This window comes from Neoarius graeffei, chromosome 25 (assembly GCF_027579695.1).
Source record: "Neoarius graeffei isolate fNeoGra1 chromosome 25, fNeoGra1.pri, whole genome shotgun sequence".
NCBI classification, from domain to species: Eukaryota; Metazoa; Chordata; class Actinopteri; order Siluriformes; family Ariidae; genus Neoarius; species Neoarius graeffei.
This window is the reverse complement of record NC_083593.1, coordinates 38,514,576-38,539,541: the sequence shown is the minus strand read 5'-3', so window position 1 is coordinate 38,539,541 and position 24,966 is coordinate 38,514,576. Positions and strand designations below refer to the sequence as shown.

The 24,966-nt window shown below is 41.1% G+C and overlaps 2 protein-coding genes across 4 annotated transcripts in view; both read left to right on the top strand.

Moving 5' to 3' along the window:
• The window catches only part of LOC132873021 (protein TASOR), a 49,350-nt gene that overhangs the window by 16,819 nt on the left and 7,565 nt on the right, over positions 1-24,966 (top strand). For 2 of the 3 annotated variants that reach the window (XM_060908206.1, XM_060908209.1), the window contains exons 1-6: positions 19,117-19,201; positions 20,470-20,605; positions 20,716-20,881; positions 20,982-21,219; positions 21,356-21,499; positions 24,745-24,907. In XM_060908206.1, the coding sequence (XP_060764189.1) occupies positions 20,494-20,605; positions 20,716-20,881; positions 20,982-21,219; positions 21,356-21,499; positions 24,745-24,907 (823 nt within the window). In that variant the 5' untranslated portion in view covers positions 19,117-19,201; positions 20,470-20,493. Of the gene's footprint in view, positions 1-19,116; positions 19,202-20,469; positions 20,606-20,715; positions 20,882-20,981; positions 21,220-21,355; positions 21,500-24,744; positions 24,908-24,966 lie in introns of those variants that run through there. The other variant, XM_060908208.1, reaches the window with a different exon arrangement.
• Positions 4,912-13,503, top strand: purg (purine-rich element binding protein G). The gene has a single exon (XM_060909724.1). The coding sequence runs from the start codon at positions 5,302-5,304 to the stop codon at positions 6,307-6,309; it is 1,008 nt and encodes a 335-aa protein (XP_060765707.1). The 5' UTR covers positions 4,912-5,301; the 3' UTR covers positions 6,310-13,503.

The following is a 24,966-nucleotide window of genomic DNA, read 5'->3' as shown; positions in this document are numbered from 1 at the left end:
TGTTGTACTGTTTACCCACACAGTCTTTCACAGAGCAGTGAACCCCTCCCCATTTTTACTTCTGAGAGACTCCGCCTCTCTGGGATGCTCTTTTTATACCCAATCATGTTACTGATCTGCTGCCAATTAACCAAATTAGGTGGGTTTTTTTTTTGCATTACACAACTTTTTCAGTCTTTTGTTACCCCGTCCCAACTTTTCTGAAACGTGTTGCTGACATCAAATTGAAAATGAGCATATATTTTTCAAAAAACAACAAAATTTCTCAGTTTCTACATTTTATATGTTGTCTTTTGTGCTATTTTCAATGAAATATAGGGTTTCCATTATTTGCAAATCTTCACATTCTGTTTTTACTTATGTTTTACACAGTGTCCCAACTTTTTTGGAATTGGGGCTGTACTTTTTTTTTTTTAACACGACCTAAAATGTATGTGAAGGTTTCCTGTTCACAGTAATACTTTAGTCGTATTTTGTCAGAGTTGTGACTCATACAGTTTTAAATAGCAGAGTTCAGTAGAACTAATGAAGCTCCTTGGATGAGCGCCAAAGTGTCATGATTATGTTCACCAGGACATTTTCTATAAGTGAGATTTTTGCCACCGTCTATAAGCAAGGCACAATATGTACCACCATAGATAAGAAATGATGTCACATACTTACATAAATAATAGGAAATGTGATGCATCATTGTGGATAATTTCAGTTCTGACCTGCTTTGTTCTGTTCAAATCACTTGCAAGATGATAATTTTATTTCATCTAAAGTCGGACACCATGTCTAAGTTTTCTACTGCTGCCTTGAAATCAGTTTGTGGTGCCATAACCGGGCTCAAATGTTTCGTCAAACCATTATCATGTGGCCTAATGAAGCACATAATGGTAAAGGGTGTACATTACATTTTTATTGGACCGCTAGATCTGCCTTACATTACACTGTGTTTATCAGATGCTCTTAGCCAGAACGTGATGGATGCAAAGGCTTAATTAGCATCAGATTAAATTCAGTAGAAGTCAGGGGCATTTGAGGACATCGCTCTGTCTCAGTGTGAGTAAAGGCAGCATGCAGCAGCCTCATCAGCATTTAGCTTCTAACATCGAATCATAAATTTTGTTGTCACAAATAGCATGACTATTAAAACACTACTCTAGATTACTATTTCAAGATAATATCCATTAAATAATCGAGAGCTTACAAGGATTTCGGTCATTGCTCTTTCTGAGGTCTTATACCAGACAGACTGAGAGACACGGGGGTTAAAAAAAAAAAAAAGGAGTGGCATCATGAAAATACATAATTAACTAAAGGCACCTCACAAGTATATCTATAAAGAGTCTACAGCTCTATGGTTTCATAAATGGGTTTACTTTAAGCAAGACAAATTCATAAATTCCACATAATTGGTTAGATGTATTTTTGGCGTGATTATTTATTTAGACATTGTGGACACAATCATAGAATACTTAAGTATATAGAGGATATATGCAGTTTGTCTTAAGGCAGCACGGTGGTGTAGCGGTTAGCGCTGTCGCCGCACAGCAAGAAGGTCCAGGTTCGAGCCCCGTGGCCGGCGAGGACCTTTCTGTGCGGAGTTTGCATGTTCTCCCCGTGTCCGTGTGGGTTTCCTCCGGGTGCTCCGGTTTCCCCCACAGTCCAAAGACATGCAGGTTAGCTTAACTGGTGGCTCTAGATTGACTGTAGGTGTGAGTGTGAATGGTTGTCTGTATCAGCCCTGTGATGACCTGGCGACTTGTCCAGGGTGTACCCCGCCTCTCGCCCGTAGTCAGTTGGGATAGGCTCCAGCTTGTCTGCGACCCTGTAGAACAGGATAAGCGGCTACAGATAATGGATGGATGGATGGATGGATGGACATGCACAGAAGCATTTCTTTGTTCGCCGGTGGTGCCCACAGTAAACTGTCGCAGTGAATGGAAAATGCCATCAGATACGTTTTACATGTAAAACTTCCGCGCTAGCAAGAGACTGTGACAATTTGTAAACAAATCCTATAATTGTTCCATCAAATGTGTATGTATAATAATCATAATATTGGCTGGCTTTTTTTCATGTTACATCAGATATATTCCATTCAGTTAGCATGATACTGAACGCGGCTTTGACTTGTTCAGTATCATGCTAGCTGAATGGAATATATCTGATATACCACTCAACGCCAGCCAATATTATTTAAATATGCCACTCAGATCTGCGATGTATTTCGTATGAAAAATGCAAATTTTCAACACGAGAAGATAAACTTCATATCTTCAAGCCAACATGTGATTTTCTTTTTATTACAGAGGCACATTCACAAATAAAAAGTACCCAAATTTATCAAAGCAATTCATCGAGATCCTCATGAGTGACATGTTGAAAAATAAGTCCCGGGTGTAGTTCGTATGAAAATATGAGCGGTGTATTTCCCAGTAAAACATCCATCCATCCGTTATCTGTAGCCACTTATCCTGTTCTACAGGGTTGCGGCCAAGCTGGAGCCTATCCCAGCTGACTATGGGTGAGAGGTGGGGTACACCCTGGACAAGTCGCCAGGTTATCGCAGGGCTGACACATAGACACAAACAACCATTCGCACCTACGGTCAATTTAGAGCCACCAATTAGCCTAATCTGCATGTCTTTGGACTGTAGGGGAAACAGGAGCACCCGGAGGAAACCCACGCAGACACGGGCAGAACATACAGACTCCACACAGAAAGACCCTCGCCTCACCGGCTGCTGGGCTCGAACCCAGAACCTTCTTGCTGTGAGGCGACAGTGCTAACCACGACACCAGTGCCGCCCCCAGTAAAACACTTGTTTCCATATAGTTGTGCTGCAGTATTCGACTCATGATTCTTCTCATAATTCCCAATGCGTGAAATCTAGGAATCGATTCTCTATTTCCCCTTTTCCACCAAAGCAGTTCCAGGGCTGGTTCGGGGCCAGTGCTTAGTTTGGAACCGGGTTTTCTGTTTCTGATTGGCCAAGTGCAATTGTATTCTATCTTGCTTCTTCTTCTTTTGGCTGCTCCCGATTAGGGGTCGCCACAGCGGATCTTTCATCTCCATTGCTCCCTGTCTTCCACATCCTTCTCTACCACACCTGCCACTTTCATGTCCCCTCTCACCACATCCATGTCTCTCCTCTTTGGCCTTCCTCGTTTTCGTTTGCCTGGCAGCTCCATCCTCAATATTCTCCTTCCAACATGCTCTGCATCTCTTCTCAGGATGTGCCCATACCATCTCAGTCTCATCTCTCTTAGCTTAATTCCCAAGCTCTCCACGTGTGCTGTCCCTCTGATGTGCTCGTTCCTTATCCTGTCCAACCTCGTCACTCCCATCGCAAACCTTAGCATCCTCAACTCCGCCATCTCCAACTTTGCCTCCTGTCTCTTCGTTAAGGGTACGGTCTCCAATCCATACATCACAGCTGGTCTCACTACTGTCTTATACATCTTACCTTTCACTTTTGCTGGGACTTTCCTATCACAAATGACTCCCGAAATCCTTCTCCAACTGCCTGCACTCTCTTTCTCACCTCACTATCACAGCCCCCATTTTCCTGCACAGTTGACCCCAGGTATTTGAATTCACCAACTTTCTTTACGTCTACTCCTTGTATCTTCACTATACTCTCATCCCCATTCTCATTGATGCACATGTATTCTGTTTTGCTACTGTTCACAATTGTACACAATTTAAAAAAAAAAGTAATCGTGCATATATGGTGTAGCGGTTAGCACGGTCGCCTCACAGCAAGAAGGTTCCGGGTTCGAACCCAGCAGCCGGTGAGGGCCTTTCTGTGTGGAGTTTGCATGTTGTCTGTGTGGGTTTCCTCCGGGTGCTCCGGTTTCCCCTACAATCCAAAGACATGCAGTTAGGTTGACGTAGGGCGGCCTTGGGCTGAGATGCCCTTGAGCGACGTACCGGACCCCTGACTGCTCCCCGGGCGCTCTACTGCTCTAGGTGTGTGTGCGCGCGTGTGTTCACTGCTTCAGATGGGTTAAATGCAGAGGCAGAATTTCACTCTGCTTGAAGTGTGCGTGCAAGGTTTCTTCTTCTTAATAAAGTGAAATCAAGTCAGATCTTCCACTTTTGTTGAAAACCTGCAGGCGTTCTGAGTTCAGTCCTATGCCTGAGAGTTTCAGTGATCAGACACATACCCCTTTTCCACCAAATCAGTTCCAAGGCTGGTTCGGGGCTGGTGCTGGTTCACAACTCGTTCAACTTGCGAGCCAGCTGAGAGCCAGTTTGCTTTTCCATCGCTCGCGGTGCTAAGGGGAGCCACGTCGTTACGTCGCTGTACACGTCAGTTACGTCGCTACGTTTGCATAAACCTTGGCGAGAATATCGAAGCAAAAACAACACGGAAACAGCAGCAGCAACAACAACAACAACAACAATAATAATGGATGACTTCGCGTTTGCTGCTTCTCGTCGCTTAAAAATGGTGATCTTTCGCGGTCTTGTTATTGTTGTTGGTCTTAACAACTCCGCCCCCCGCTGACATAAGCGGTTCTTTCCTCTGGCCCAGCAGAGAGTTGGTGCTAGCCTGGAACTGGTTTTTCTGGCCCCAGAGCCAGTTCTTTGTCAGTGGAAACAGAAAACCCGGTTCCAAACTAAGCACTGGCCCCGAACCAGCCCTGGAACTGCTTTGGTGGAAAAGGGGCATGAGTGAGGCACCTGGGTGCTGTTAGCATGGCTGGTATGTATGTGTGTGTTCACCGGTGTGCTTTCTGCAGTGTGTCATTGTCTCTGAGTGGAAATGAGGATTACGCCACAGCTCCTTACTCCGTCTCTTTAAACGGTGGAGTGAGTGAGAGTGAGTGTGTTCTAGTAGGAGGGAGGAAGGAAGGAAGGGAGGGAGGGTCATTGGGTTCATTCCCATCCCGTATTGATGCAGCGCCCTCTAAAGAAATGCAGGATTGGATGATTTCTCTCCCTCTGCTGTTTCATCAAGCTGGCTGGGCTTTTAGCAGGCTAGAGATAAGTGTCAGATATGCACCAAGGAGGAGGGAGAAACAAAACAAAACAAAGCAAAACAAAACAAAACTGCAGGCGTGTAATCAGCTGATAATTCGGCTGTGTGCATGCGATCTGATTTGACCTTTCATTCAGGACACGGAGCCGCGATCAGCTGATGACCAGCCTGGCAGCTGCCATTTTTTTTGCAGGTCAATCGAGGTTTCGCTTCAAACTTGTCAAGCCGACTAAAGCCAAAACCATCGAGCTGAGCTCGCTGCTCCGCCGGCATCTCGGAGATGGAGAGGAAACCGGGCCGAGGTCGGGAAATCTGAGCGAGCATGGCCGACGGTAACGCGACAGAGATGGACAGAGGGAAAGCCAGGATTCCGGGCGACTCGTTTCCGAGAGGCGGGTACACACAGCAGTACAGCAGCACGGCTGCTCTTCCTCCAGCCCTGCAAGGTCCTGATATCCAGGAGCTCGCGTCCAAACGCGTCGACATCCAGAAGAAGCGCTTCTACCTGGATGTGAAGCAGAGCGCACGGGGCCGCTTCCTGAAAATCGCCGAGGTGTGGATCGGCCGGGGCAGGCACGACAGTGTCCGGAAGAGCAAGCTGACGCTGTCCATGTCCATGGCTCCGGATCTGAGGTACTGCCTGGGGGATTTCATCGATTACTACGCGCACGTAGGCCTGCGAGGCGGCCACGCGTCGCGGCCCGAGGAGCCGAGTGACGGCGCGCAGAGGAGGCGGCAGCCTGATCACGCGTCGCCCAGCGGCTCAGCGGCGTCTGAAGAGCCCGCGCACCGGGTCCTCAAGAGCGAGTCGATCGAAGGCGACAACCGGAAGTACTATCTGGATCTCAAAGAGAACCAGCGTGGCCGGTTTTTGCGCATCCGACAGACCGTGAGCCGGGGGCAGGGCGCAGTCGGGTACTACGGCCAAGCCGTCGAACAGACCATCGTGCTGCCCGCACAGGGCTTAATCGAGTTCCGGGACGCGCTCTCGCAGCTCATCGAGGACTACGGTGATGAGCGCGAGGCCAACGGGAGGAGCGGCGGAAGAGCGGAGCGCGAAGCAGCGTGCGCAGAGCTTCCCGAAGCCGCATCCTTCCGCGTCGACAACAAGCGCTTCTACTTCGACGTCGGTTCCAACAGGTACGGAGTGTTCCTCAAGATCAGCGAGGTGCGCCAGCCGTACCGGAACACCATCACGGTGCCGCTGAAAGCCTGGGCCCGGTTCGGCGAGAACTTCATCAGGTACGAAGAGGAGATGAGACGCCTGTTCACCTGCCGCAAAGAGAAGCGGACAGACGCGCAGGCGGACAGCGAAGAGCGCGAGGATTGACGGCGGCCCGCCAGCTATGTTCTGTTGCAGTATGTCACAGTGTTCCGGTTCCTACAATTATCCTCATACATACTTCAAACAGTGTACCTCTCTCTAGTCTGTTCAAGTACCGTACTGTACTGTACAACTCCAATCAAACACAATAGCACTTTTACATTCAGCAGTACTGTTTTTTTTTTTCCGTTTAGTTTATCAACGGTTGGCGTTTGCTTGAAATCAGGTCGTGTCTGAGCGAGAGTTCTTTGTTTTGCTGACGGTCTAAACACGAGATGGGAAGAAGGGCCACATGGATATTCTTACATTCAGTAATCTGCAGTCACACGTGAGTGAGTGCGCATGCGCGCGCCTGGCCAGGCGTGTACGGTACTCTCGCGCGATTCATTGACTCTACTCGCCCAGAATTAGTGCACTATATCCAGCTTGTGCAAACGATGCATGACCACATGCAGTATCTACTGTATGAATAGAAAACCGGTTTTAGTCAAAGGGTTTTAGCAGAACGCATCAATCTGGCATGTTGGATGACGCCGGGATCAGACTACATGACCTTTACGAAAATCTACCATGGTTTACTATGGTTTTACCATGGTTTTTATGTAGTAACCATGATTCTACCATGGTATCTCATGGTTATTCTAAGTACTATGAACCAACCATAGTATTACTATGGTTCATCCATGGTAGTAACCATGGTTCTACTATGGTATTTCATGGAGATTCTAAGTACTATGAACCAACCATAGTATTACTATGGTTCATCCATGGTAGTAACCATGGATCTACTATGGTATTTCATGGTGATTCTAAGTACTATGAACCAACCATAGTATTACTATGGTTCATCCATGGTAGTAACCATGGATCTACTATGGTATTTCATGGTGATTCTAAGTACTATGAACCAACCATAGCATTACTGTGGTTTATCCATAGTACTGGCAGTAGCTGTGGTAGCATCATAGTTGTATGTGTAATAGGTCATAGTAACTACGAAATTAGTTTAAAAAGGGATAGTATGGTTTTTTAAAGGATGCACTAACTGTAGTATTACCATGCTTTCGTCCAACAGTCAATGCTGTAGAGAAGGATCTCGATTAACAGCCCAGATACATTAACATTTACTTAGAACCTAAAAATTTAAGTGAACATTGAGGTAAAATGCACCATGGTTTTCATGGTTACCCAGAAAACCATGAATAACTATAAACCATGGTAAAACCATGGTTAGTTTTCATAGTAAAACCATGGTTAATTTTCTTTGTCTTTTACAAACGGTCAGATTTAGCGCCACGACACGACAAGTCTGACCCCGATCAACGATTAAGAAGAAACCTTTATTTGTCACGTGCACACTTGAAAAGTCATGTGGCGCATCGGGCGGCGCCGTAGCCCTCGGCCTCTCGCCTATTACATAGCTAGGGTTACAGTGGGGGGGCTAGTCCTTTGGTAACCACGACAGTTTAACTCCCCACTCGCACCTGTATTGCAGCGTGCCTTGTCAGATGGTAGTAGGTACCATTTTTATGATGGTCTTTGGTATGGCCCGACCGTGAATAGAACTCCCGATCGAGAGGCAGACACGCTAACCACTAGGCACACTTCAAGCACAGTGAAATTCATCCTCTGCATTTAAAGCCTAGGTCACAACCGGCCGTACGTGCTCCTACGGCCGGTCTACGTGCAAAAAAACGCAAGAAACGCAGCACGTGTGACGTGCTGATTTTCGAGCCGTAGACTGGCCGCAGAGGTTCTTTGTCATGTCAAACAAACTCTATGGGCGCTTACGTTTTTTTCAGGTTGCAAGACAAACGTCCGTCTTTCTCCACGAACAAAAAAACCGCAGCGATTTGGGAAACGCCAAAAATCGCACGGCCAAAAAATCGTACGTCTGGTTGTGACCTAGGCTTAACCCATCTGAAGCAGTGAACACACACACCCAAAGCAGTGGGCAGCCACACTAGAGCGCCCGGGGAGCAGTCAGGGGTCAGGTACCTTGCTCAAGGGCACCTCAGCCCAAGGCCGCCCCACGTTAACCTAACTGCATGTCTTTGGACTGTGGAGGAAACCGGAGCACCCGGAGGAAACCCACGCGGACACGGGGAGAACATGCAAACTCCACACAGAAAGGCCCTCACCAGCTGCTGGGTTCGAACCCAGAACCTTCTTGCTGTGAGGCGACCGTGCTAACCACTACACCACTGTGCCGTTATTTGTGTGTTGTAAGAAGGTTCTAGGTTCGAGTCTAGCGGCTGACAGGGGCTTTTCGGTGTGGTGGAGTTTGCACGTTGTTCCCGTCTCTGTGCGGGCTTCTTCCGGGTGCTCCGGTTTCCCTTACATGCAGGTTAGGCTAATTGGTGGCTCTGAATTGACCGTAGGTGTGAGCGTGAATGGTTGTTTGTTTGTGTCAGCCCTGTGACGATCTGGCGACTTGTCCAGGGTATACCCCGCCTCTCGGCCATAGTCAGCTGGGATAGGCTCCAGCTTGCCCGCGACTCTGCACAGGATAAGCGGCTACAGATAATGGATGGAATGGCTCTCAAGGAACACGTAGGAGTTGTCTGACTAGGTGAAATATTCCTGCTGTTTAAAATGCAAAATATTCTGAAATGCTAGCCTTTTCATCTGGGTGGTGTGGGGCGTCTCAGACACCACATCACTGTTCATCGATTATATCACACTACAAGGCCCGTTCATCATTCCCGACATTCATAATCGGGTCCGACGCTGGAAATTTGTCAGCCTCGACAAAATCGTGTTAAAGTTGTGCTGAATCCGTGTCGTCTGATCCCGGCATAAGACACATTATTATAACACCATGCCAGAGACAGTACTATACGTTATTCTTGGAAAAACAGTTTTCAAATATTAACATGTCAGCAATATATACCTCCTGGATATACTAATACACACCATACTTCTCCTAACAATTCAGAAGAAAGGTTCAACCAAACTAATGTCAGTCTAATAAACATGTAATGATCCAGACTGCTTGCTTTTGTTAGATTTTTCAGTGGCTCGTTCAGCAAACATACAAATATCACCCCAGTACTTTTAATATTACCATGTTTAAAGAAAGGTTTACCACATGGAGACTCATTTGGTCAATGGGTCTGTTGAAGTCAAAAGAGGGTTTCATACTTGGATTACAATACTCTTACAGATTTCCTTATAAAGCTATAAATATTAAAAAAAAAACAAGATATGAAATTAATATTGAAATATCTGACTATAGATAAGAGTTAATTGATCATATACCCAATATCATGAGCACAATAAGTTTAAAACGTGTAAATAGGTCTCCAATAAAGATTAATATAAAAAAGAACACTACTGTTCACATAAATGTGAGCCCATTTCCTCCTCTCTGTATCATCTGAGAGCGATAATAGCAATAGTCACTAGCTGAAATTAAGAGAATCAACAGATCTGGTAGATTTGTGGTATGTGGTTTCAGCAGTAATGTACCTAGACTTCAATTTTGATATTGGTTTAATTGCTTGGGAGAGTTTGTGTTCTCCAAACACAGACCCAGTTTACACAAATTACAGAAATGTGCATGTTTTAGCTCAATTACAAGCTGGATTCACACATACCTACAATTTAGGTTCAGATATTGCCTTGAATTAAGGCAGAGAGAAATGTCATTAACCCTGTATTATTATTATTATTATTATTATTATTATTATTCATAGAGACGTGAAAGACGCAAGTGTTGTGAAAATGTGGAGATGAATTTAACAGCACTGAAGACCTGCTTATTATTTAACATTGTCATACAATTCTTAATAGCGGATGACCAGTGGATAGCCACGTCATAGCTTAAATAATAACGTTATTAAATACAAAACTTACAGGATATTATTAAGGGCTTTACAGCATGCATTTTTAAAAAGGGGATTACATATCACAACTGTTTTCACAGCTGTAAAGTTCTTTTCAAAGGTGTTAACCAACGGAAGACATGTAATAGCGCTGTCTTGGCGTTGCCAGTTCCCTTTTGAGGACAGCACAAATGTTTAAAGCACTCTTATATTAATAACACTCAATAATGTTTGTCTTTTGATTTATTTTCATTCCAATTGTATGCATTGCCGGTGTTGTGCAATCGCTGTGGAAACGTAGGAGGACACAGTAAATCTGAAAGAAAGAAAGAAAGAAAGAAAAAAAAAGGCGTGTTCAGAATGTTCGAGATTTTAATAGAATAGTGATGTTTATAAGGCGATAGTGCAATGAAAGCAGCATTTCTCATTAAGTCACTTATTAACCTCTAAATTGACTCCTTCAATGCCTTTTCTATGAGGACATATTTGTCCTCATAGCACAACTAAACTTAGAGGTTAACTTCCTGAAACAGATAAACTCCCTCTTGCCGTACTTATTAAGAGCGTGTGTGTTGAGAAATACGCTCAAGCATCTTCACGTATGCAAATATTGTCCAGCTGACAAAAAAAGCAATCCTTTCCTCAATTCCTATTGGTTCTTAGTGCTTTAAATGAATTAAGTAGTGGGTTTTTTTGGACCCTCTGTGATTTTAGATCACTTTTATCTATTTCTCGCAATGAACGAAAGGAAACACTATAATGTGGGCTTAGCTCACACGAGGACATTGAGACATAGGCAGCACTTCCCACGAGCACTTTATTTAAACAGCACTTTTAGCTGCTGCTACCGTCGCTGCTTTTGCTATTCAATCTTACACGGAGGATCTGTTTCTCATCTGTAACTACGTGACGACAAGAAGGGTCTCGTTCATTTCAAAATAGCGACAATCATACATGTAAAACAAACAAACAAACAAACAAACAAACAAAAACACAATCTCACTATAAGTATTTACTGATAAAGAAAATACAGCACATAAAAATGCCCTGTAGATTATTACGTGACATTGATATAACGTTAGCGTTTTATGACCGCTAAGGTCTCGCAATGCAAAAGAAAGAAAGCAACGAAACAAAACATATACTGACTCTATAATTGGTACTTCATTGGGATTCCTCCTTTCAGTCCACTCATACATACTGTATGATGAGAGTTGCCTCAAGTGCAACATTTCCGCTAGCAGTGCACTTGTGGTTTGTATTTTCTGGGCATGGATTACACCTAGCTTCCGTCTAAACCATCAGTAGGAAGATAGTCCAGGAGTAGTCCAGAAAACCTGCCCTGTCTGACGATTCATCTTGCTTTCTTTCATTTACACTTTGTCAACTGTGGTTTATTACCTCTATTATGAATTATTTCTTTTTCCTAGTCTTTTTTTTTTTTTTTAATCTTTCAGGGCTCACTCATTCTGGGCATTGACACAGCGTAGGGTCTATATTCCAGTTAGTTGATAATATCAGAATTATTTCTAAGTTAAAAGGCTGTACCCTTGAAAAAGTGACAAAGGAGTAAAGGCCATAAAGGATTTTACCTCTAACCAATGGATAGAACAGATAAAACAAACGCAGAACAGATTTTAAAACAAATATACATATATATGCACTTTAAAACTGTATACACGTTTGTTCCCTTGACCTCAAAGAAATATCTAAAATGATGATGTATGGAAAACGAACACAGGTCTATAGTATGTCGTATGGTACCATTTTATTTCAGGTGGTCTTGGTATACAGACGTTGTGTTTGCTTTATCACTCGTTTACACGATTTTTCTTTTCTAGTCGTTCAGGATGATTTTGCTAGACATTTGAGAAATTCAGTAATCCGTGAGGCTGTTTGAAAAAGTTAGCCTAGTACATCGCAGCTATCTTAGTTAATCGTGAAACTTGAATTCACTGAATTGGACTGTTACAACGTATTCGAGTAACACTTTTTACCCATAAGCCTTAAAATCATTACAATGTGATTGTAATGATTTAGTTTAGGTTTATGATTTGTTGGTACGATTTTGCGATTTTCGTTCATCACCAACATGTTTGTCCTTGTAGTTCTTTTCAGGAACATTTCAGGCCTAGCAAGCAAACGTTCGGATTTTGTAAGGCATAGCTGAGCATTCCTGTAGAATGAGTAACGAATTCAGTAACGGCAGTTTCAAAATAGCAGTCCAGCCAAAGGTCACAGGCCTCTTTTTGTGATGATAAAAGATAGTTAGATGTAGGTAACGTGCTGTAAAGGTGTAGAAGCTTTATTGATTTTTTTTTCCTTTTTCCTTTGTGTTGATTCCAGCATCTCTGCTGCAATTGGAACTTAGAAGTAGTGTTCGATAAAGGTTTAAAAAGAAATGGTGAAATAAAAAATGTTTCGGTGTATCTTTTTTGACAACGTAACGTACATCATTAGTGTGTCCTCCTGTAGTACTCTAGAGTATTCTAAGACTCGAAACAAGAAAGCAATTTGTTCTGTATTGTAGCACTTTCTTTATCGTGTGTACTGTATTAGTTCCAGTTTAATATGTATGGTACTGTATGAATATTCATTAATTGCCTTGTAATGTTCGTAAAAGGTTGCAACATATAGGATATGTATCTGAAGGTTACATAATGTTTTTTTTTTCTTTTTATTGTTGTTGTTGTTTTGTTTTGTTCTGAAGTTCATGCATGCCGACAGTTGGGTCCTGTCTAACTCTAAAAAAAAAAAAAAAAAAAATATGGTGCTATAATACATAAAGGTGCTCATATGGACCACAGCTGCATGCATGTCGAGTGAAAAATTGATAAAGTAGAGCAAACGTGATGCTAGCCATTGGTCAGTCACAAAACAAGATATCCTCCATGAGCAGAAGTGGGTTCGTGTAACTGTAAATTGCACAAACAGTCAGTTAAAAACCTCAACATCTTGACTGACCGAGAAACAGTAAGACTGCATGACAGTTGTGTCAATTTGCACCAGCAGTAGAGTGCAGTAACCATCAGCCCATCTGAGAATTATGGGAAAATACAGATGATACAGATCATTCTCATGTTTAAAAGCTTTGTCAAGGATACCTGCACCAAAGGAAACGCTGAGAATGAAATGCCTATTTACAGTTACGCAACCTTTGTGTGAATAAATTCCAGAAGATCCATAGACAATCTAATTAAAATGAAACCTTTTTATGCTCATGTTGAAAATGTTTTTGTCTTTTTTTAATCAACTTGTGTCACAGAGTATAAGAAAAGAGATCGCTATATATTGCAGATTGTTAAGTGGAAAGATCTGTAAGCCTATGCTTTTAAAACAAAGGAGAATGTGGTTATGTTGGTTGTATCTATCTTTGTTTCTTTTAATAAAAATCAAAGAACAGAAACTGAATGGGACAGTATGTGGTCCGCTGTGTTTTCATCTATATACAAGTAAAGATATTTAAATGAGTAATAAATCTCTCTCTCACACACACACACACACACACACACACACACACACACACACACACACACACACACTCGACTCAGTGTTCAGGGTTCTTCAGTCTTTGTGCTTGTGTTCAAATCCATTTATAGCAGAAGATTAAATATGTTTTGCCCTGGGGAAACCTTTCACATGGAGATTTTCTTCTGTACTGTTTATAGTTCTGAAAACTGCAGGTTTTCCTGAATTGAAATTCTTCTCTTTTGTTTGTACAGTACCAGTTAAAAGTTTGTACACCCCTACTCATTCATAAGGCAAAATTTTTTCTGTATTTTGACTATTTTCTACATTGTAGAACAATACTGAAGACATCAAAATTATGAAATTTTGATGGCATCTGGAACATATATGGAACTAGACAGGGACACTCTAACGAGTGCAAACCCCGCCTTTTCCCTATTAAAATACATTGGGCGAAAATTTCGAAGTTCTGCCATGACCTTGACCTTTGACCTTTGACCTCCAAAATTTAATGGTTTCCTTCCTGGGTGATTGGCAACACGTACAAAATTTGGTCCAAATCGATCCATTGGTTCTTGAGATATCTTGCAGACACACAGACAGACAGATACACACACACACACACACAGACTGACGCAGGTGAAAATAATAACCCCTCCGACTACTGTCGGCGGGGTTAATTATATGGTAAACAAAAAGTGTAAAGAAAACAAATTATGTTTCATATTTTAGGTTCTTCAAAGTAGCCAGCGTTTACCTTGATGACGCTTTGCACACTATTGGCATTATCCTAACCAGCTTCATGAGGTCGTCACCTGGAATGCTTTTCAATTAACAGGTGCCTCGTCAAAAGTTAATTAGTGCAATTTCTTGCCTTCTTAATGCGTTTGCGAACAAACCGTTAATAGTAAATAATAAAAATACAGTAAACAGCTCAATACAACAGCTGCAGTAATCTATATTTTGTCAAAACCCACTGAACTAAGTAAAGAGAAACGACGTCCGTCATTACTTTAAGACATGACGTGTCCTTTAATAAATAAAAATAAATAAAAAACCTTGAATTAGAAAGTGTGTCCAAACTTTTGACTGGTACTATATCTCAGCCAGAAGTAGAATATTTAACACTTTAAAATCTATTTACTCTTAAAAAGTGAAAAGAGAACATTCTAAATATTTTGACAAGCATTATCTGATTACAATGTGCAAATGCAAAAAAAAAAAAAAAAAGGTACTTAGCTACATGGCTATTCAGCAACTTGATAATCATAAGATTTACTGTATGAGGAAAAGATGCATAACTAGGAAGATTTTAGACATCTTTAGGCAATTTTTATCTCAGCGCTTGATAAACTGGCTCCTTAATTACCCAACATGGTGAAAGTAGATTAGGCAAGATATAAAAGTAAAATAAAGCATTTCCATGTCATTTTGTTGAACTATATTTATGGTTTATTAAAGTTGGGGTGTCAAATTATGTTACGAGAAGAACAACAACAACAAAAAACCATTCTGGCCAAAATGTTTTCATGTTTAGTTTGTTTTCCAGCATTCCCCAAGCTACTGCACATGACAAGTTGATCATCAGTTGGTACCATGTTGAGATCTAAAAATGGCTGAAGAATCAGCAAGATTAAAGTGTTTACAGGTCACGGCCAAAAGGGCTTGGCACTGAAGTACTCTCTGAGGTAACTATTTAAAGTGCCATTCCACCACTGGATGTATTCTTTGGCATAAAATACAATATATTTTATGAACTATAATAATACAATAATACAAAATACAATATATTTTATGACAACATGACTAGACAGAGAAATCTTTTAGCTTCAAAATGATATATCAAACATAATTTTTTGACAACGACAAGTATATTAATTTTGCGACCAAAGTCACCTACCCTTTTAATTTCCGCGCGGTAGTGAAACGTGATGTCATCGGCAGGTTCCCCTTCTTGTGTACCACGTGCCGGTCTATTTTTAGACCAGGAAACCCCCAAAATGAGAGAGTCATTTCTCCTCGTATATGGGGGCCAAAAAAATTGCGAAAAATTTTGAGTTAATCTTTCAGTTAGCTAGATTTATTGGTATTAGCTAGATTTATTGGTATTATTTTTATCGCGTTCTATCCGCCATTGCTGATAATATGTGCCACGTCACACGTCACGTGGTACACAAGAAGGGGAACCTGCCGATGACATCACGCGCGGAAATTAAAAGGGTAGGTGACTTTGGTCGCAAAATTAATATACTTGTCGTTGTCAAAAAATTATGTTTGATATATCATTTTGAAGCTAAAAGATTTCTCTATCTAGTGATACCATTTATATATGTTGTCAAAATATATTGTATTTTATGCCAAAGAATACATCCAATGGTGGAATGGCACTTTAATTACCCAACGTGGTGAAAGTAGATTAGGCAAGATATAAAAGTAAAATAAAGCATTTCCATGTCATTTTGTTGAACTATATTTATGGTTTATTAAATTTGGGGTGTCAAATTATGTTACGAGAAGAACAACAACAACAAAAAAAAAAAAAACATTCTGGCCAAAATGTTTTCATGTTTAGGTTGTTTTCCAGCATTCCCCAAGCTACTGCACATGACAAGTTGATCATCAGTTGGTACCATGTTGAGATCTAAAAATGGCTGAAGAATCAGCAAGATTAAAGTGTTTACAGGTCACGGCCAAAAGGGCTTGGCACTGAAGTACTCTCTGAGGTAACTATTTAAGGTTTTATGTAGAACGCTACAACAGAGTGTTTCCATGAGTGAACTCTTTCATCAAGCAAGAACTGTTGAGTATCAAAAGAATTCTTGAATGAGATTGTTCAAAGTCATGAATTAGAATGAATTATAATGGGGCATAATGTTATTGAACAGTTATTCACCGAAGGCGACGTGAATATCAGTGAATAATAACCGAGACGAAGTCACTGTTATTGTTCACCGATATTCACTGAGCCTGAGGCAGATAACTGTTTTAGTATAAATACACAGGTGATTATTAAAAAAAAGCATTAAAAATAAATTTATTTCAAACTTCAAAAGCGGCATGCAAATGTAATGCGTGCAGACTTGCATCGCTTACCTACGCTGGCTCACATAAAATACCGTACTTTGTTTTGAAACAGATAAAATAAATCACAATTCCACCGTACATTTGAATAGTTTTAGACTAAAATTCGTAGCATCTTTAGTGCTTTTAGGAACAGCGTTTTCTTTCATAATTTGTAATTCGTCCTCACTTACGGTGACGAAGCGATTGGCCGTCATTTTGCCGAGTTGCTCGAGGTGATTATCGAGAAAAAGTCTGAATTTCTCGACCAATCAGCACGCACGATTTTCTATAATCACTTGTGTGATTAATACTAAAGGAAAATAATCTACAGCAGAGTTAAACTCCTCCGAAAAGAAAGCTTCACCGTATCAAGGATTCAACTGACGTTTTTTTAAAAAAAAATTTGTTTATTATTAGGCTCAGATTATGTCGAGCATCAACTACACAATTACCTGTGAATGCGCTGTAACTATAGAATGCATTAGAACAAACACATTAACCTTCATCCTACCAAGTGGGGTCCATCTGGACCCCGCACCTATATGTTTGTTTGCCATTTTAAAAATATGTGACATACTGCCTCACCGTTTTATGAATTTGTCGGAATTTATGTCTTAATTAAAACACTAAAGCACCGGAAGATCAGCTTGTTGCATTGTGAAGGTATAATTAATTTGTTATTGGGGTCCAACCGGACCCCAGAGTAAAGTTTATCTGTCTTTCATTTTATAATTGAATAGCACACTGAAAGTTAACTTCTTTTATTTCTTTTATGTTCCATAATGAAACTACCAAGGCATTCCTTCTTGGGGTCCGTGTGGACCCCACTGCTGCAATAAGCACAGGCTGCAAAACAAAAGCCCTAAATTATTTTACAATTACTTTTTTGTTTTAAATTCTGTAAGAAAAGACCTAAGTTGTAATCCAGAATGTTTTACAGCTGCATGAGCTGCAAAAATCATGTATATAATGCCAATTTTTTTTGTGGCGCTATAATTTGCTACATGTATGCAAGTTATTGCAATATTATTGCAATGTTATTGCATTTATAATACATCATTGATATTCAGCCATAGTGGATTTTGTTCTTCAATAAAGTTATGTCTGTTTGCTGCATTGAATTGGTTCTTACTGCATTGATTTCAAGGTATTCCCTCCTGGGGTCCATACTGACCCCGCCTGGTAGTTCGTGTATGTAAAATTGGCTGGTAGGATGAAGGTTAAGTGTGTTCTTTATACCTTGGGCCCTTTAGTGTATTGCTGTTATTAATACAAGATGTTCTGAACAAAACTTATCTGGTGATTTTGTCTTTATAAGCTTTAATTTTAAAGAAAAGTATTGGGGTCCAAACGGACCCCACATGGTAAGATTAAGGTGTAAAATAGCATGGTAGGATGAGGGTTAATCTAAACTTATTTGAATTCCAGCCTGAACTACAATCAGAGCTGCTGTTATTGAAAATGTATCAGTTCCCACACACAATTCAAGAAAATGAAACTGGACCATTTTTTTAAACTGACTATGAACTATATGTCACCCTTGCAGCTAGCCCAAGTCAGCGCTATTTTTCAGTAATAGCCATCATGAGAGCTTTACAGAAATGGCTTTGGTACAATGTTTTGATTGTGGAAGTAGAACTGGAAACAAAGCAGTAATCCATTAGAAATCACCAATCAACGATGATAACTAGCAATTCGAATCGTTCCTTGGCTAAGTTCATGCATTTATTCCATACGTAAAGACTTTGCACGACCACTAAGCATGCTTTATGCTGAGGCTCTAATTAAACATTGAGAAAGAGGAAGTGTTAATAAAAAAACTGCAGTTTTCGATTGTGTAAGGATAGCCTTTCTCCTCCCTGAGGTCAGTTGATGCAACTGTTTCACCAGACCCCACTTCCTGTTACACGATCACTGTTCACATCAACACACAGCCTTGACACATAGTTCCTCCAGCCAACAAATCATGCTTTTCAGATATATTAATACTGCATTTTCATTGTATTAATCTGGACACTGACCTTTATTGCTGTATGACCTATACGAATATCACAACGCGGTTGGATTACGAAAAAGAAAACATTTGCTTTTCATTTGCATTCTAACAAATTAGTGTTGAAGGTCATATGTGGAGGTGGGCGAAAAAAGAAAGAAAGGAGAAAAGACAAATCTAAGACATCCACTCAGATCCGCTGATGATGCACGGGTCACCTTGCGTGAACAAATGTTTGTTTTCTTAATCAACATTAACCATCATTTATGATTTACTGATGTGAGATATCTATAAGAAAATAAAGATTGTTCTTTGAGTCTGAGGGGCCCCACCATGTAGCCGTCATGACGCCCAACCTATGTGTTTAATGCTAGCAGTGCTGGGTAATTTCCTGTGCCTTAGCTCTTCACAGTTTGAGGTCAAGCGATTTCCTTTTTGGTGTCTCACTTGATGTTCCTCAAACTCAAGTGACAAACTGCACACACAGTTCCCTACAAAGGCACTTCATACACGATTACTTACATCCTTAAGCAAGCTTTCCAAAATGGTGAGTACACAAAACCTATCATAACGAAGTACGTTTTACAATATATGAATTGTCTTTAAATTGATAACTATTGATGTGTTCGGCTGAGGTAGATTTCAGTAACCATAAGCAGATTTGAAAGTAACACCTTTTTTTTTTAATTATTATATTTGTTCACCAAATCTATATAAAAAAATTTTTTTTCTGTTATTAACTCCTGACATTACTCTCTCTAAACCTTCCATCTGTCACATTTCTGAACGTGTATTCTATGCAATTCTAGTGCATGGAAAAAACAACAACTGTCAAGCGTTGCTTTCCTCCTCTGCATTTGATCATGCTTGTGTTCAGCTGTGTTTCCTCAGAATATCTTGCACAGAGATCCATATCTGTTATTTCCATGTCTTGTCTCGTCTCGTTGTAGCGTAGTAACATGTTGCCTTAACCAACCGTTCCCTCGTGTATACGTTTTTTGATCAATAGCTAGACAGACAGCAGCAAGTCCTTTCAGGTTATTTATTGATGGAATCACTTTTAAAGGAAATATGTTTTTTAACAAATAGATGTCTTGCATGTTTACAGTCATGCAGTCACATGGTTTAAACAGAACAAATGGAGGTGCAAATGCTTATCGACAGACAGTAGTCAAAGGTCAGTTTTAAAGAGGAGTGCAACATTCAAAACAAACCATAACTAGGATGACTGTGTAGCAAGGACCGTCGCTGGCATGAAGCTTGGTGAGAATTGTTTTTGAAGTAATTGTGCATACGCAGAGATGTAATCATAAATCTTAGAACAATATGGAAGCCTACTCAGGAAGCAGTGGGCTTCAAAATTTAGCAGAAACAAGTCATCGGACTGGAAATAATTACTAATGGTCAGATTGACCTTGGCCAAAAAGACAGAAGTAATGTCTTTAGACAGATCAGTTGAAGTGCTTTGTAATTATTTGCCTATTCACCATTGTACTGGAAATGTAGAGACGGGCAAAAGTGTGTGTGTGTGTGTGTGTGTGTGTGTGTGTGTGTGTGAGAGAGAGAGAGAGACAGAGAATGATGTACCTAGTCATTTCAGATGATTATTCACTCTGTGTCGCTGTTACAAAGCCAGCAAGTAACACTTCTGCATCACAAATGGGTAGTTCTTTACAGATTAAGAGAACAGGATGCCTTTTTTTTTTTTTTACACTATAATACCATACAGTGTTTAGCGCTTTCATGTTTTAAAGGGCACTGGCATACAGAATTCAACAAGTTCAACAAACAAAGAGGTGTACTTGGTTTTCACAGGATCATCTTCTGCAGTAAGCAACTATGGAAGTACGAGGAAGGAAAGGGTCCGTCGAAATTTCCGCACCTAAGCCAGTAGGAACTGAGGCATTGAGGAACTTCACCATACCCAGGAAGAAGCGGGTGTCTGGACAAGGTTTTACCCACTTAACAAAAATACATAATGCATATTAGTCGTCTTTCTGAGAAGAAAGGATGTGCAGACTCAGTCATAACAAGGCATTAACTTTGTACTCCGTTAAACAGTCCTCCTGGAGCCTTGTCTCGAAGACAGTCATGATTACACTCTCATTCAGGCTAAACTGAGAGAATCCAGATTAGAAATGAGGAAGGAGCACGCTAACGCCTGGCTGTGGAAAGATGTAAAATTAATACACAATGATGGGTTTCTTAAGGAATTCTCAGAAAAAAGGTAAGGTAATCCAAAAGTAATAGTATATTCATTCAATAACCATTCATTAACAACTTGTTTTTCTACCTGTTTGACTTTATTGATGATTTGCTGCTTGCAGGTCAGAGATGCGTTCAAAAGGTAGACACGGGAGAGAAATGGAAGAACGTTTTTGCTTCTTGGCAGCACCTTATGAAGCAACAAGTCAAATTTACCAGTTTGGATTAAGGACTGGGAGCCAGGACCAGTATTTTTTGGGAAAGTCCTCACATGGGGTTTATTTGTTTAAGCATGTTGATGTGGCTCTGAAGCATGCAACGGCAAACACATGTAGTAGGAAAAATCTGATAGTTTTCAAGGTCGGTTTAAGTCCCAGCAAATCTGAAAGCTGTTTGTTCAGTCTGTCCTGCTTTTCTGAATTGTTATAACATTGAATAGTCTAAATTATCGTGACTGATATGATGCCTTTCATGTATTTTTATATTTATACTGAAGGTGCTCTTTGGCAAGGTGAAAAAAGTGACCCCATGTTTGGAGTGGAACAGAACCGTAGATCCTATGGTTGGCTTTGATTGTCATATGGCAAAAGATGCTGTTTCTTGTCGTGACAGTCTTTCTCAGCAAGTTTTCGGCTCATCGGTATGTTTAATAATGACACAAAGTAATACAGTGGTGCTTGAAAGTTTGTGAAACCTTTAGAATTTTCTCTATTTCTGCATAAATATGACCTAAAACATCGTCAGATTTTCACACAAGTCCTAAAAGTAGATAAAGAGAACCTCAGAAAAAGCGTTGTTGATGCTCATCAGGCTGCAAAAGGTGACAAAACCATCTCTAAAGAGTTTGGACTCCACCAATCCACAGTCAGACAGATTGTGTACAAAATATGGAGGAAATTCAAGACCATTGTTACCCTCCCCAGGAGTGGTCGACCAACAAAGACCATGCCAAGAGCAAGGCGTGTAATAGTCGGCAAGGTCACAAAGGCCCCCAGGGTAACTTCTAAGCAACTGAAGGCCTCTCTCACATTGGCTAATGTTAATGCTCATGAGTCCACCATCAGGAGAACACTGAACAACAGTGGTGTGCATGGCAGGGTTGCAAGGAGAAAGCCACTGCTCTCCAAAAAGAACATTGCTGCTCATCTGCAGTTTGCTAAAGATCACGTGGACAAGCCAGAAGGCTATTGGAAGGCTGTTTTGTGGACGGACGAGACCAAAATAGAACTTTTTGCTTTAAATGAGAAGTGTTATGTTTGGAGAAAGGAAAAAACACTGCATTCCAGCATAAGAACCTTATCCCATCTGTGAAACATGGTGGTGGTAGGATCATGGTTTGGGCCTGTTTTGCTGCATCTGGGCCAGGACAGCTTGCCATCACTGATGGAACAATGAATTCTGAATTATACCAGCGAATTCTAAAGGAAAATGTCAGGACATCTGTCCATGAACTGAATCTCAAGAGAAGGTGGGTCATGCAGCAAGACAACGACCCTAAGCACACAAGTCGTTCTACCAAAGAATGGTTAAAGAAGAATAAAGTGAATGTTTTGGAATGGCCAAGTCAATATCCTGACCTTAATCCAATCGAAATGTTGTGGAAGGACCTGAAGCGAGCAGTTCATGTGAGGAAACCCACCGACATCCCAGAGTTGAAGCTGTTCTGTACAGAGGAACGGGCTAAAATTCCTCCAAGCCGGTGTGCAGGACTGATCAACAGTTACCGGAAATGTTTAGCTGCAGTTATTGCTGCACAAGGGGGTCACACCAGATACTGAAAGCAAAGGTTCACATACTTTTGCCACTCACAGATATGTAATATTGGATCATTTTCTTCAATAAATAAATGGCCAAGTATAATATTTTTGTCTCATTTGTTAAACTGGGTTCTCTTTATCTACTTTTAGGACTTGTGTGAAAATCTGATGGTGTTTTTGGTCATATTTATGCAGAAATATAGACAATTCTAAAGGGTTCACAAACTTTCAAGCACCTCTATAAGTAAGGAATAAACACGATAAGAGAGATGTTATAGGAAAATAATCAAAAATGGGGTGGTATAATGCCACCATAATTGCACTTCCCAAAATGTTTATTTCCACTTATCCCACAGCAATTTGCCAACACTTACATTTTTATTAATTAAACAACAGGACATAGTTCTTATTAGTTTATAGTTACATTTGATGGTGTGGAACACCCAGGAAGCAAGTTAGTTCCTGTTATTACTTATGTTGTAGTGGTTATAAACAGTAGTTCTCTTTAACAGGATCTTTTTCTGTCTGTCATTATATTAACAAGAAAGAAACCCCCCCACAGCATATCGTGTTATTGTTAAACAGAAAGTGTGAAGTCCACTGTCCTGAGGTGAAAAATGTACTTTTACAAAGTGCTGACACTGGACACTCCTTCCATGAATATAATTAACAGTTATTCCACAAAATCGAGTCGTACATGAGCTGATAGCCGACGAGATACGTAGCACCAAGTTGGCTATAAGCCATGTAAGACAATATTGAGTGGAATAACTGTTTTATTCTATCCACATTCACTGGATTTTGAGAAATGGAGCATTTTTATTTTTTGCAAATTCGATAAATAAAAACTTTATCCAAAACGTCCGACAGAATCATTTACGCTTAGAATGTAAACAAATTGGTGAAATGACAGTAGAAATTTGTGAAAAATGCTATAATCATCTCATCTCATTCTCTCTAACCGCTTTATCCTGTTCTACAGGGTCGCAGGCAAGCTGGAGCCTATCCCAGCTGACTACGGGCGAAAGGCAGGGTACACCCTGGACAAGTCGCCAGGTCATCACAGGGCTGACACAGAGACACAGACAACCATTCGCACTCACATCCACACCTACGGTCAATTTAGAGTCACCAGTTAACCTAACCTGCATGTCTTTGGGAGAAACCGGAGCACCCGGAGGAAACCCACGCGGACACGGAGAGAACATGCAAACTCCGCACAGAAAGGCCCTCGCCAGCCACGGGGCTCGAACCCAGACCTTCTTGCTGTGAGGCGACAGCGCTAACCACTACACCACTGTGCCGCCGCTATAATAATCATTCTTGGAAAAAAAAAAAAAGATACGTTCTTACAATGGGTGGCACGGTGGTTAGCATTGTCGCCTCATAGCAAGAAGGTCCTGGGTTCGAGCCCAGTGGCCGATGGGGGCCTTTCTCTGTGGAGTTTGCATGTTCTCCCCGTGTCTGTGGGTTTCCTCCGGGTGCTCCGGTTTCCCCCAAAGACATGCAGGTTAGGTTAATTGGTGGCTCTAAATTGACCGTAGGTGTGAATGTGAGTGCGAATGGTTGTTTGTCTCTATATGTCAGCCCTGTGATGATCTGATGACTTGTCCAGGGTGTACCCCGCCTCTCGCCCATAGTCAGCTGGGATAGGCTCCTGCGACCCTGCACAGGATAAGCGGTTACAGATAACGGATGGATGGACGTTCTTACCATCAAATACTTTTATTCCATATTTTGTTGCTTTTTTTTGTATTTTTTGGGGTTTTGTTTTCGAGTAGAGGTTTTATTTCATCCTCGGTTGGTTCAGTAACACTCTCTGCCATTTTGCTTTTCTCTACTCACGGTATATGAGCTGATAGCCAAGCAGCAGAGTAGCCAATCAGAGCGTGCGATTGCTCATATCCAGTGAATGTGGATAGAATAATGCATAAATAGCTGTTACTATAGAAATGATAACGTACTATTGCAAGTGTATTAATATAAACCTGAATTACAGCTGACACTATTGTCAGAGCTGCTGTTACAGAAAAATAATAAACGCTTACACAACATTCAGTAGCACTGTGGTATAAAAAATAACATTGCAAAGAGCTTTGATTATACTGATGCTATTTGATTCTTGCAGGTGTTTCTGTTTGACTACAGTGAAAACCAGGAACTCAGCAAACGGCCAAGGCAATGTTTGCCATACGCTGTGGTTTCATTTAGTCCAGCCATTAATGCTACAGCACCAACGTCCATAAGTCCACCTGTTTCACCCACTAAACCTTCTGCCGGCCTTATGCATGGTACGGTAACTCACTCCATAACAAATATGTTTTCTGATAAACTACTCAATAAGAATTCA

Excerpts from the sequence above, each read along its gene's own strand:
- purg (XM_060909724.1), top strand. The coding sequence starts at position 5,302 with ATGGCCGACGGTAACGCGACAGAGATGGACAGAGGGAAAGCCAGGATT.